The following is a 14592-nucleotide window of genomic DNA, read 5'->3' as shown; positions in this document are numbered from 1 at the left end:
TATTCAGATATATTCTATAAGTAGATTGAGAGTGTAGGGAGAGTCTGATTGGTGGAGCTTTTACTGCAGGATCATGGGATGTGTTCTTTACCAGAAATGTGTCTATTAAACTAGATTTGTCTTTAAACAAAGTTTAAATAATGCAGACTGATGACTTGAACAGAAACATATATTTTCTTTAAATGAAGTTGAAATAACGCAGACCCATGACTTGAACAGAAGCATATACTGTCGTTTTCACAACCTCAGTGCTCACAGTGGGTCTGTTTTTAAAGGCTAACATTAAAAAGCAATTCATATATGAAGAAAATGAATGAGATTTTTACTTTTCTGCACTTTTTTTCTCGGTTAGTGATCTAAATAAATCTCAAACCCCTAAAGCCCAAAGTATACTTTGGTTGTCCACTTTGCTGATCGCACTGTGCACAATATGCATGACACAAATTTCATCATCAGCACAGTCTGCACAAACTGTCCGTGCGCAGCCTAGATTTTCTCAGCACGTGCACAGCCTCTTCTGTGTGCATAGTCGGTGCATGCGGCAGTCATTGACTGTGTACAAGAGTTTCACAAACCAGTCATAGTGCACATGCATTGAACGCGTTTGTATTTGCTCATGGCCAAAAGAGTATTTTGAAAGACAACACTATCGACCAGGCATTATCCGATCTGGAAAGCAAAAACTAAGTATACCCGGGCCTTAACAGTTAAAGACCAGCACATAACTTTTAGTGTCACTACAACAAAAGCGTTTGTGTGGTTTATGGGAATTCAGTTGTGTTTGAATGAAAAACAGAAATCCATACCTTATGTTTTGTTTACCTTTTCTACTACAATCATCATTCTGCTGGGGGGACGGTGTGTGGAGGGTTCAATTTTATGTTTGAAGATCTTCGGGTGTGTAGAGAGACATCTCTACATTTTACCTCTGTCTCCCTCAGCTCTCATTTTTCCATCCTAAGCTCAGCAGACAGTCTGGCTGATGGTGTGGGGGGTGGGTGATCATCTCTGGTACGGGATGGCAGGCACCCACCCCCTCAACACCCGTAACACACTTTCCAAAAAAAGTGTGCCATCCCCCAACCTGCTTTCTATTCATGATCTAGTCCCCAAGAGATCTCACTCACTCACTCACTCAATCACTCACTCTCTCTCTCACTCACACACACACACACACACACACACACACACACACACACACACACACCCTTCTGCAGAAAACCCCATCTTATTTTAAGCCAGTACATCTGAGAGACCATCTGCGTTATACACCTAATCCCTCACAGTGCCACCTCTCATACATGAGTATATGAGCGAGACAGAGGGAGGGGGTTGAGATGAAGTGGAATAGCCTCCATAGAAAGGAGGTCTGTGTTTCCCTAGATTTCTGTATCTGGTGCACAAATATATTCCCCTCTGACACAGAGTGCAAGTGTGCAGGAGCATGTTAGAAGCAGGAAGTGTGTGTTCATGTTCTCTGACGGTTTCAGTCTCAACTCTCAATTATACAAAGTGCAACTTTAGTCAAATTGGTTCTTCATGCTGGAGCAGTTATTTACCAGTGTTGTTGTTGCAGATGTTTCTCATTTAAGCTTCTCTTTAATGTCTTCAGACTGACTGGCTCTATTCCAACCTAATGAGTGTATGCCTTGCTGTCTACAGCCTTCATTTGCAGCTTACTTCTAAGGCAGCATCCCAACTTAAATGGAATCTCATAAGTGACCAATTTGAAATGCTCCATGCGTCATACAAATAGCAGTCCTCGTGCAAAAAACACAAGAGACTCAACTCACAATATATTTTATTTAAATAGCACTCTGGTTATTCAAATGCTTAAATTCAAGATACAACTCGTATTATAATACTGATATCACCTTTAAAGGAATATTCCGTGTTCAATACAAGTTAAACTCAATCAGTAGCTTTTCTTTTGGCATAATGTTGATATAACCACAAAAAATTTAAATAAAATACAAATTTGGGTTACAGTGAGGCACTTACAATGGATGTGAATGGTCCAATTTTGGAGGATTTAAAAGCAGAAATGTGAAGCTTATTTTATAAAAGCATTTACATTAATACTTCTGTTAAAACGTGCATATTTTTTGAGCTGTAAAATTTTTAAATCATAATATTTAACGTTCATTTTAGGGTTTGTAATCATGGCAACAAAGTTTTAAAATTGAATATTATAAAATATTTAGCGATTGTATTGCACTGAAATCATTAACATTCATATTGTTTATACTTTTGAAACAGTGAGTAAAGCAACTGACTTGACTTGTACCGAGTAATCGAGGCACCAACTGAAAAAAAAACCCAGATCATCACAGCTAAACATTTTTCAATCTTTTATTATAAGATAACATTAAAGGCATTAATAGTCTGTACATTGATATGTGAAAAAACATGAATTAGAAATAAGTACTTTTTACAACAAAACTTATTAGAAACAGGCAAAATGAATTTGATTTTTGTGCAATATTTTATAGGCAATATTTGAGGAACCATTAGTTATTTAAGACATTAGTGTTTTTCTCAGACATGATACTTCATTTCTGCAATGGAATGAGTGTAACAACCCGTAAACATAAACACATTACATGAGCATTACATTTTCAAATGCTCTCATTTACATTACAATGACTTTGGTATGTCACCTTTAAAAGGCAACAACCAAAACACTTCAACTAAGAACAGGAGTACATGGAATGCAATACCATACCATATTTTTCATTAATGTTTTTTGCTCATGTAAGTCATACAGTCTAAATTTTAAAAGAGTAAATGGCTAGATCTACTTCTCATACAGTGGTTAAACTGCTAAATAAAGGCATCTGAGATTCACAAGAGCAATGAGCCAAAGTAGTCAAATTAAGTTATTTTCTGAAACTTTCAAACTATTTTTTATATTGAAAGTTTTGCGAAAATCTTGTGAATATACACATTTTTAAATATGGGTAGTAATAAACTTTTATCTGATCTATTTCACTTTTTTTATTAAACTGAAAACGACAACAAAAAATACATTAAAATACAAATTAAAATTACTTAGTAAAAAGCTTTTTTATATTAGCAAGTACACTACATACAAGTACACAAGCCTAAACATATCATGCAATTATGTAACAACAGCAGGGAAAAAAACATGATATTCAGGTATTAGAACAATAAAGCAACATGTGAATTCTTTAAAAGGAATTGGCAAAAGAAGCAAAAGACAAATAGGAACATTAATGGCATCAACAGTAATACAAGACACAGAGACATGTTTAAGCAGTCATATTATCTGCTAATATTTGTTACTAATCAGACGTAGATTAGTAGACATATTCATTAACAGGTTAGAACAGTGCTTAACATCAACATCAGTGTTAACATTGATCAGTGATACCATTTAACTTGAAATAAAATAAAGACCATGCTTGTTGTATTATTCTTTTTGTTTTTACTTTTTGGACACTTTCAGTGCTTTGACAAGAGTAGCATGTGCTACATGAACTGAGTAAAAGAGTTTCTTTCAATATTACCATTTCCTTCACTTTAAATTTCCCAAAATATCACAGCCAAACCATGCTGATCTGCCCAAAGAGTATTCACACACCACAGCTTCTCTAATATGTAGAAATACACGCAATGCCTGTTTGACCTCTTTGAGCCCCTGTCAACACCTCAACTCCATTTCTACACAATGTCACTCTGTAAGGACAGGGATGTCAATCTCAATGCCTGACATATGGGAGCGTGTGGAATAACGGTGCCCAACATACCTCTGTGAGGGTGGGTATCCCTGAGAAGGGGCGTATCCCTGTGAAGGAGCATAACTATATACCTGTGAGGCTCCAACTTCTGATCCGTAACCGTCAGGCACAGACATCTGTGGCACAAAGACATGGGGTGGCAGAGGCTGTGTGGGTACATGGTTGTAACCCATCACTGGGGCAAAAGAGGGGGCATCCAGGACAGCGGGAGGGAAACTCTGAGGCATGTAGGTCACAGGAGTGGGCAGGCCATTGGTCAAGAGGGGCTGTGCTGAGAGGCTGTTGGTCATTTCAGGCACCTCGGGGAGAGGCAACCAAAAGGGTGAAGGCAGTTTTTTACACATACAATACCACATGAACATGAGCAGAGCAGCTAACATCAGCCCACCAGCACTGCCAATGGCCACATAGACCCCAAACTCCACTGCAAAAAGATTATCATAGCGTTTGTTCAGGTCTCGTGTGTGGAACAGGAACCAGACAGAGGGCGGCATGGCAACTGCCCCACCTAGAAAAAGAAGCATCCCAGCCACTAGATGGCACCCTGAACTGTTGACCAAGCAGCAGCTGTTCTTGATGTCATCTGGGATCTTCGAGCAGCAAGCTGTTTTACACATGCCAGTGAGACAGAGAAGTAGAGCCAAGCTAGAAAACAACAGACCTGTGGAGAGGAATGACTTGACATCAGCATCACAACAATTTAGCAAAAATCAAAGGAAATCAGGGATAGTCCCACAAGAAATGAACATTCTATCATCATTTACTCACTCTCATGCTGTTCCAAACTAGAGGTCTGCACTGGCATTAAGTTGAAGTCCAAGCCTGACCTGTACCTGTGTGACCAGACACAAGGCTCCAGACTGTGACAATTTTATTTTGCGACCGTTCTTCCTGCCGGTGCGACTTCAATTTGTTAAAGGCTGCACCAGTGCTTCTACAAAATTCCCCCACTCTAATATATTAAGCGCTGCCATTTACTGCTGTGCATGGGAAGCACCAAAAGCCAAATACTTCAAAAGTGTGACAAAACAGCACTACCCGATCAAACAGCGCAGTGCTACTACTGTCCAGTATTAAACACAGTGCGAGCGACCCAATTGAGTTTGACAGAATTATCTAAACAACTGTATGATACGGGAACTTTAAAGGCTCCATGCCGAAGCTAGTTGAAACCATTTTTAACAGCCCAGACATTGTAAACGGTTACGAGATAAACAGGAAAACATTGTGTCATGCAGTGACCACTGGAATCATACGGATTTCTTTTGTGCTGCCCATTTTGTGATTTTTGGAGCTTGAAAGGTCTGATCACCATTTACTTACATTGTATGGACCTACAGAGCTAGAATATTCTTCTAAATATCTTTGTGTTATACAGAAGAAAGTAAGTCACACATCTGGGATGGCATGAAAGTGAATAAATTATAGAATACAAATTTTTGGTTGAACTATGCCTTTAAGGACAAACCATGCACACTATGAGGGACTGATGAGGTCATTGTACACGTTGTGAGGCCATAATGAACACCTACCAGTAGGTAAACAGAACTGCAACAGTCTGAGGTCCAGCTGATCTACTTTAGTGTACCAGTCTGCATCAAAGTAATAACAACCTGAAGAACCATCTCGCTGCACACACTTGGTCCATAGGCCATCATACACTGTGACGTTTTTGGCATTACGGTTGAAGGTTAGAAGGCGTGTGGTTCTCCACTGAGGGATGAGCATAGCGACTGTCAAACCACCCACTGACAGCAGTGCGATGATGAAGGAAAATGCGTTGGTGGCGTGAATGTCTCGGCAAGACATGGCTGGGGTGACGTCTACGTCAGGGAAAGTAGAATCCTTGAGGAGAGAAAGAACAAAAACTTTGCAAAAGTTTGCTTACAAAATGAATGTTTGAATACCAGTGAGTAGATAAGCATGGAAATATCTGTCATAAACATAACCTTACTGAAAATCCTACAGCACTATTCCCTCTGTTACAGAGTCACTGTAACTATAAAGGAAAGTGATGAGTGCATTGTTCACATCCACGAATAGTTATGCATTTTTACTGTGTGTCATGTTAAGTTTGAGTGTGTATTTGTAGGATGAGTGTGTATGAGTGTACATGTAAAATATACATGTGTAGAAAGTGTATATGAAGATTACATGTAGTGTGTCTGTGTGGAGTATTTGTGAGTGAATGTAGTGTACATGTCTATGTGTAAAGTTTGAATACGTGTATTATGTCCGTATATGTGCCAACTCAACTGTATGTGTCTGTGGTGCGTGTGTATGTGTGCTGTCAGTAACACAATAGATGTCAGACAATCACATCTCTGTCAAGAGTTTCTTGCTGTCTCTATCAGAAGCGATTTCACTCATATTAAAGCTATAGATAATTATTCTGTATTTAACGAGCTCAACAGCTGGTAGACTACTGTCAGGTGTTTTAGGTATAGTGTGGTGTAGTTATGATTGAGTTATTTCGATTTATTGAAGCTTCTTTTCAACCGAAAATAGGCTAATCTCAGCTAACGGCTAACAACACTACCCGTTGTACTATAGTTTGCCTGAGTGACGCTACCAGAAACGATATATATTACACACATACCTGATTAATAGCAAGCTTTAGAAGACTCTTGTGGCGACAAAGGGGTCATTTTCTCATACTGTCCGTGATCTTCTGTCCGCTTCCGTCGTATTTTGTGTGAGGACTCTTCGGCAGCGCGCATAAACTCGCCGAGACGGGTGCGGTGTGACGTCACGGTGGGGTTCACACATTTCACAGGATACAAATACAAGAATGATTATTTTTCTTTAAATCCTTGTGGATTTTAAAGGGATAGTTCCCCCCCAAAATGAAAATTATCTCATCGTTTACTCACCCTCATGCCATCCCAGAGGAGTAAGACTTTCTTTATTCTGCAGAGCACAAATGAAGATTTTTAGGAAAATATCTCAGCTCTGTACGTCCATACAATGCAAGTGAATGGTGGCCAAAACTTTGAAGCACCAAAAAGTGCATAAAGGCAGCATAAAAATAATCCATGTGACTCCAGTGGCTAAATATAGGTAGGTATGTGAGATAGGTGTGGGTGAGAAACAGATCCAAGTGTAATTCCTTTTTTAATTTAATGTATTTACTTTCATTAAATTATTTACATTAATATTATTTTGATTGAATGCTTTGGTAATGTAAAGGTTATTTTTTACCATGCCAAAAATCTTCTTGAATCTGAATCTTAAACAGGATAAAGATGGCCAGTGTGGGAATTAAACAATTACTTTTTAAAAGACGTTTATATTGGTAATTGTTCAGAGTGCAACTAAATTTCTCTTCTGCCGTCCTTGTTGGAAGATTTTTTAGATATACTTTATTTGTTCTATGTAAAAGTAAATCTACAAAGGCTGGCTGTTCTGTTATATGTAGTAGTAAAACCTTTTATTAAAAACTGAACTTTTTGACTAAATTCTGACTGGACATTTTTAGTAAACACCTGAAAGTTTGTAAAAAAAAAAATTTCTACAAGCCACTTGAGGTTCTGTGATACACTTTCACCATGATTATGGGGGGTTTAGGCACTGAGGCACTGTTTACTCCTTGGTAAAATATCTCACCTATTACCTCATTTAATTTTTTTTTGTTTTGAGTTTAAACGCACTCTCTCTAAGGGCTGTCATGATAACTTGATTAATCATCAAAATAATAATCAGATTACTCACTTACAAAAATAATCGATAGTGATCCCCCCCCCAAAAAAAGAAAAAAGACCACTATACGTTGTATAAGTGGAGTAGTTGACACAGATATGATTCATATTATTCCTTCTAATTGTCTTCTTGCAGGAGGAGGGTCCTGTGCACATGATTTATCAATCTCCTGGTTTGGACCCCCCAGAGGGCTTTATTTCAGCAGGTAAGACCATTCTCCAGGGCAGGTTCATTCTCCAATGCAGAGCAGTATACAGTGTCTGTATAAGATATAAATCAAGGTCTGTGACTATGGGGGATAATTTGCAAACAAAAAACTTGCAATATTTGTTAGTTTTCTGTGCTTGCACTCTCTGTTCAAATGTCCATATTAACATTTAATATTTTTTGGCAAAGTTCCTCTGGCAGAGTCGCCATTTCAGAACCCTCCACTGTCAAGTGCAGCTCACAAAAGGAAAAAGCGGCAGGTTTGTAAACTGTCTTAAAACACTCATCACTCATCCTCATGTATTTATATATTTAGAGGTGTGTATCTGTTAAGCTTCAACTATCTGCTGTGTACTGCTGTTGTAAGTGCTGCTCTCTTTCTCGGTTTCCTCTCTGTGTCTCTCTTTTCTTCAAGTCTCTTCCTATCATGAAATATTTAAAGCAGGGCTGTGGACTTCTTTAAGGAACTAATGTATAGATCAGCTCTTTCTCTGCAGTAAGCAAGTTTTGCAGGCTACAAGGTGATAACATGAAACATATTGTCACCAGGGTTGAATTGAGAATTAGATTTGATTCAGAAGATTTGAATGAATCAGTGATTATAATCTGCATTCTTCCACCGATGTAGAATGAACGCTGTAATAACATATGCAAACAATTTGCAATATACACTTTAAAGCCACCTTAAATATTAGCATTTGTAAATTTTTTCCACTTTAAAATACTAAAATAATTTTTAATGGAATCATTAGGGAACCAGAATCCTTAATTGGATTTAGAATTGAATCCAGAATGCCAAATTCTAATGATTCCCATCCATATAATTGTTGCCACTATATCAGAGCTCTCCTATAAGTACACACCTGAGTTCTGCCTTAAAATGCAGAAAAATAATGTATTTTAAAATTTCTCACACAGACATCTCAGAATCCACAGAGTATTGCAGATGAGACCAAATATATTGAGCTGATGGTTATAAATGATCATTTTATGGTAAGTTAAGTGACAATCCATTATTGACCTAATTATAAACCACTACAAAAGTTCAGTGTTTGCTTTAATTTTTATTGTTTAACTTTATTCTTAGTAATGCCTGTAATGCATTAATTTAAGAAATATATTTTTCTCAGTTTCATCTGCACATTATTTTTATTTTACTCAGTACAAGAAGCATCGTCTTTCCGTTGGACAAACAAATAACTATGCCAAGTCAGTTGTTAATATGGCTGATCTGGTAAGTTTGAAGAATGCTCATATTATATATATCCCATAGATTTTATTTAATGAATTTTAGATATGTCTTTTTTTTTAAACACTAAAATCCATTAAACAGGGGCTAGTATTGTGTAACTGCAAAACACTGTTTAGCAGTAGCAGTTCTTGCTTGTTTGGCACCCTGGGCGAAACCTGCTTCAACACGCCCTCAAAGTTGTTGACTGTAGTGGATTCAGTAGTGGACAGTTTGTTGTAACCAAATTGTGTTTATCTAACCAAATAATCACTTTTATTAAAAGTACAAAGTATATTATTATATTATGTTATGTATTATTAGAATTATAATTGTTTTTAGAATTGTATTGATATTTAATAATATTATATAATGTTACATTTGGCTTGCAAGTTTTATTAATCTTCTTTGTTAATTTGTTTACGTCTGCAGTACTTCAAAGAGCAACTCAACACTAGAATTGTCTTGGTTGCTATGGAAACATGGGCAGCAGACAATAGGTTTAACATCAACGATGACCCCATGGTAACGTTGCGAGAGTTTATGAAGTACCGAAGAGACTTTATCAAAGAAAAGAGTGACTCCGTTCACCTCTTCTCGTGAGTTAGCAAGAAAACACACACACAGTAGACTTTTTTACTTGATTTATGATCAAGTGAAATGGCATTTCTAACAAGTTTTCCCTCTGCTTTCAGGGGCAACCGTTTCCATAGCAACTGGGGAGGAGCCTCTTATATGGGTGGAGTCTGCTCACTAACTAAAGGAGGCGGAGTCAATGAGGTATTCTTATGGATGAAGCTCTTAGCTAATGAAAATGAATTTATTTGGAACACTCCTATGAGGCTGTTATCAGGGGATTTTTGTGATGCCTGTTTTGACCTTTCCTCTCTCTGTTAGTATGGAAAGACTGAGGAAATGGCCATAACTCTCGCACAGTCACTGGGACAAAACATCGGCATCTTTTCTGATAAGAAGCGTATTTTAAATGGTGAGTGATCGCTTTCTGTTTTCTTACCTTTGTATTTGGCTTTATTTTTTTAAGGACTGGTTCCCTTTCAAGTCTGTCACTTCGATGCTGTGTCAGAAGCTTACACTGTTGGAACTCGTGTCAGGAGTGACAATCTCTGAAGCCCTTTAAAATCACGGCAATTTATTGGCTGATGATGCTTGATATGCCCCTGGTGTGTGCGTCATCGCAGACATATAAACCGGACCACAGCACCATTTTGCCATAAGGCTTACGATAAAGACTAAGGCAATCTCAGTGCAAAATCTGGCAGGAAAGTGGAACCGTTCTGTTGGTTGCGCTGGAATGGCCCAACTGCCCTTATTTCTTGAGTTTGAATGCTGTCGCATGACTATTAGGCACTATTATGCATGTGAATCAGTAGCATGGGGCTGTGGTATATGGTTCCCATAGCTTCAGCTACTGACGCAGTGAGGAAGTCATCAACTTGAAAGGGAACTGGTCGGTTACTGCTGTAACATTGGTTCTCTTAAAAGATGGAATGAGATACTGCACACACTAGCCACACTACTGATTTCTAGCTGTTAAGGGACAGAGAAATGCGCTCACTGTTTGAATTGAACAGTGGGACCCCCTCATACGAATTAAGGGACCCCCATAAGGCCAAAATAATGTAACTTGGGGCATCCCCTGGTGTTACATCAAAGCTAGAATACTAGAAACATAACATTTTATATATACAACAAAACATTGTACATTATCTGTCCAAAAAAATAATCCAAAACAGACTTTTTACATTGGAAAATTCTAAACACGCCTGAGTGCACCACGCAGATCCTCATTTTCACCTCACAATAATGGTAATATATAATTCTTCTTTGATATATGATTGTTAGTACACTTAAATTACTAACATTAAATCATCTTTTATCTTACAAATAAAATGTTGCTAGAAGTTAATTAATATACTTAAGAAGTTAAGTAGCTTTGCCAATATTTTTCTAACACTACATGTTAGCTCAGTATCAAACAGTTGTAAAGTTATTGCATGGATGCTATTGGAGAAATATCTATGTCCATTTTTTATGCTGTGCCTGTGACAAGCATCCCTCAATATCTTTAAATATGCTCGCCAGACTGATAAACGATAGTAACAATAAACATATCATTATGTACTAAAATGAGCTACTTCTTATTTATATCTCTACCATACACTATGCATCTCAGCCACAGTGTCTACTATTTAAATTCTAAATAATAGTCTATTATTAAACCTAAAATCGTACTCTTGTCTTAAAACTCAAAAATCTCAATGACAAATTTTAACCAAGATATCGATTCAGTATATCTGTGAATTTTGGTAGGGATTCATGTAAGTGTTCTCGGGAATCATGCGTGTATGCGTATGATGTAATTATTCAGTTCAAATGCAGTAGACAGTCGTCTGCTTTTCGGCTATGAGCATCTTTTCTCTCTCACTGCTTTACCATCATCTTTTCCTGCAGTAATATTATTAATGCCCTTTAAACAGGGGCATTAAGGGGCAGTTGCTGAGTGCCAATGCAGTGACACTTTCAGAGATCTAGTGTAAGGGCCCCCCAAGTCCTCTGACTCAAGTCGTACACTGGATGTGCTCTTGTCCCTTCAGTTGAAAAATCGTGATGGTATGGCGCTGTGCTTCGGTTTATATGCCCTCGATGACATGCACATCAGGGGCGGAGCATCAAGCACCATCTGCCAATAGATTTGCATGATCCTAAAGGGCTTCAGAGATCGTCACTCCTCAGAGGAGTTCCCATAGCTTCAGTGACTGATGCAGCATCAGTAGCTGTGCACTAATGTTACAGTCATAAATAAGACGTAAAGACACACACATACACGGTTTGTCACTGTAATCTGTCTTTTCTGTGCAGAGCAGTGCAAGTGTGAAGATAAATGGTCTGGCTGCATAATGGATGATGTTGGGTAAGTTTCTAATAAAGCATATTTCCTTGATATTCCAGCACACACACACATGTATACACACATGTTTTGAGACCCTATTAAAATGAGCCTGTCATTTGTGCTGAGTCTGTGTCCCCACCACATGTTGTGTTGTTGCTTGATTAATAAGTTAAGTTAACTGTATTAAAAGTAGCAGTGTTTGAATTTTGTGCCACTCATTGATCCATAATGCTTTTTTCAGACCTTCTTTTGCTTTTTTGGAGAACTGACAGCCTATATGACACACTTTGTGACAGATATACAACAATTCTCATGAATGTCCACTAGGTGGCAGTAACTAATTTTTCATTCAAACTCAACTGTCTCAGTGCTTAGTCATTCAGTATCTGTGTCCTGTTCTGTTTTAATTTTCTGTGGTAAAATTAGCAGTACAATATGGGTTTGTATATCCACAAAATGTTCATGAGAAAATGTTATTGATCATTTTAGTGAGTCATTCTATATTTGGCTGCCCACTGTTGACATTTCATATATTGACATTTCACTGTTCGTGAATCAAAATTTTCAACTGTGTTTGTCATATTCACATAGGAGAATTCTATCAACAGCATGGCAAACCATAACTGATAATTAGTATTAATCCTGAAAACAGAAATGGGGTGATGTGTGGTGATCAGATACATGTGATGCGATAGGTGTGTTTATGTTACAGTTTGCGTCTGTGTGTCTATGTTTGTCTTTATCCGTGTGTTTTAATACCTTTTGCGTTTCCCCTCGATCCCAAATGGGACAGCAGGTGAGCAGACGCTTGGCTGTGTCATGCTTCTCACTCGTGTCCTGTAGACCAATCGGCTGCTGAGTCACTTCAGCCCTGTGCCCTCACTTCATCCAAAAGCATTATGGCTAAGTGCCTTAGTGTTCCACTTTATGTAGTTGAGAGCGCAATATAGTGGAACCTGCAGTGGGTTTCAAAAAAACCTGTTTTACTGTTTTTTTATTCGGACGAAAGCGCATGGTAGGAAATGAGGGCTACTCTCAAAGTTTAAAGGGGGACATTTTGATTTATGACCCCTTTTAAACAGCTTTAAACTGTCTGCAATCATTTACGCTCAAATAATAAACGCAATCATCATTTCACGGTAATGCCGTATGTCATAAAGCCTGTGGAAAACACAGTCTACATCCAAAAGCTCAATCAAATAATCATAATTATGGTGACAAAAGTGACTGACATCTGTCATCTGGGGACGTATTACAGAAAGGATTTGGTTCTGTAGTATACATTTGTGAAAAATCCTAACCTAACTGATCAGATGTTAACTTCAGACTTCAGATAGGAAGTTTTCTGTAATATACCCCTAGGTGTATAATGGCTTAGTGACAGGACGTTAACGGACATTTACACCAGCACTCTATGTCTGTGTTCACCTTCCAACATGCTATGTGCTTAGCTTCTCAAGTAAGACTTCTTCTCTTCGCAAGACATGCTTCTAAAAGTTTCCTCACATTTATTAGTAATTCATTCATTATTTTTTATCAATGCATATGTTTTCACAATTCCTCTCTTCGATTCTCAAACATAGATATCATGTGAGAGAACAAGTGTTGTTCTGATCGCTACACAGAGCTTTCTCACTGTCAGGAGAATTTGGGACTCTGGTCAAAAAGTCCAACATTCTGAGTGTGAGAAAGTCCTGTGGTTCCAACGTGCACATCTCCAGATACACCTAGTTGGGTTCATTTAGATATCCATAATTACCTGAAAGCTACTGCACACTCTCACAGCTCATGTTATTAACACCAGAATCAATGGCCTTTCAGACAGATGCACTCATGTTGATCTGTCTCTCCATTGATGTATGTTTTAACTCCTTTAAATGGAGTTTTATTTTCTGTGAAGCCTGCATGTCTGATCCGATCCACTAACTCTAATGTTTGATGTGGCAGGATGTTTTGTTGTCCCTGTTTTCCCCCTTAAGTGTGTTTTCCTGCTGTTAACATGCCTTTGCGAATGCCTGTAAAACTATACAATTATTTACTATTGCTCAAACAGGTAAGATATGCCAGGAACACACTCAGTGTCTGGTAAATGAAGAGTAACCACTGCCACACCTTCACACACACAAACGGCATAATGTGAGATGTGCACATATTGATTCTCAGCTTGTGGTTAAGGGTTCCTGAAACTGCATTGTTGCAGATGTAACAGATTGTAATAGTGCTTAGAAAGAACTTTTCAGGATATTGAGGGCAGTGACCTGGCTGATACAGAAAGAGAGTGAGAGTGTGTGTGTGAGAGAGAGAGAGCGAGAGCGAGCAACATTCTCCTCCAGTGCTCTGGGATTTGACCATGCTGCCATGTTATAACAATCATTTGCATTAAAGGGGAAGTTAGACAAATGATAAAGCATTGAAAGTGTTGTCAGAATAGACAGAGAGTTCATTGGGTATATTAGGCCATATTATGTCCAGAATGGAACTCTCCTACATTGCTGTTTATGCTGTATGTTGCATACTATGTTTTAATAGTACTGTATGTGAATCAGTATGCAATGAAAAACATTGAGCAAGTATGTTACATTGTTAAAACATGAACTCACTATGTTGTGTTTTATTCAGTGGTTAGTGTCCACTTCTCATTTCAGAAATAGTTATTTTGTGTTTTTAATACAATTTTGTGTAATCCAATCAAATAATGAGTCAAGAATGAAATGTTAAAATCATAGTCGATGTCTCTTCCGGTTCATTCATCACACTGGAAATGGAAGGTCAATTTTGTGGGACGC

The 14592-nt window shown here is 38.0% G+C and overlaps 2 protein-coding genes across 4 annotated transcripts in view; one reads left to right on the top strand and one right to left on the bottom strand.

Annotated features, from left to right (window-relative positions):
- The window catches only part of LOC127655784 (disintegrin and metalloproteinase domain-containing protein 22-like), an 81960-nt gene that overhangs the window by 51672 nt on the left and 15696 nt on the right, over positions 1-14592 (top strand). For all 3 annotated transcript variants that reach the window (XM_052143752.1, XM_052143751.1, XM_052143753.1), the window contains exons 7-14: positions 7596-7665; positions 7857-7927; positions 8586-8660; positions 8830-8901; positions 9328-9494; positions 9591-9675; positions 9793-9883; positions 11776-11827. In XM_052143752.1, the coding sequence (XP_051999712.1) occupies positions 7596-7665; positions 7857-7927; positions 8586-8660; positions 8830-8901; positions 9328-9494; positions 9591-9675; positions 9793-9883; positions 11776-11827 (683 nt within the window). The remainder of the gene's footprint in view (positions 1-7595; positions 7666-7856; positions 7928-8585; positions 8661-8829; positions 8902-9327; positions 9495-9590; positions 9676-9792; positions 9884-11775; positions 11828-14592) is intronic.
- LOC127655785 (claudin-12-like) lies at positions 2379-6504 on the bottom strand. Its single transcript, XM_052143754.1, has 3 exons — positions 6361-6504; positions 5294-5606; positions 2379-4422 (listed from the first exon to the last, which is right to left on the bottom strand). The coding sequence occupies exons 2-3, from the start codon at positions 5568-5570 to the stop codon at positions 3695-3697; spliced, it is 1005 nt and encodes a 334-aa protein (XP_051999714.1). The 5' UTR covers positions 5571-5606; positions 6361-6504; the 3' UTR covers positions 2379-3694.

The sequence above is a fragment of the Xyrauchen texanus genome, chromosome 15, assembly GCF_025860055.1.
Source record: "Xyrauchen texanus isolate HMW12.3.18 chromosome 15, RBS_HiC_50CHRs, whole genome shotgun sequence".
NCBI lineage: Eukaryota > Metazoa > Chordata > Actinopteri > Cypriniformes > Catostomidae > Xyrauchen > Xyrauchen texanus.
Note: the sequence above shows the minus strand (reverse complement) of the source record. Positions and strands in the feature narration are given on the sequence as shown.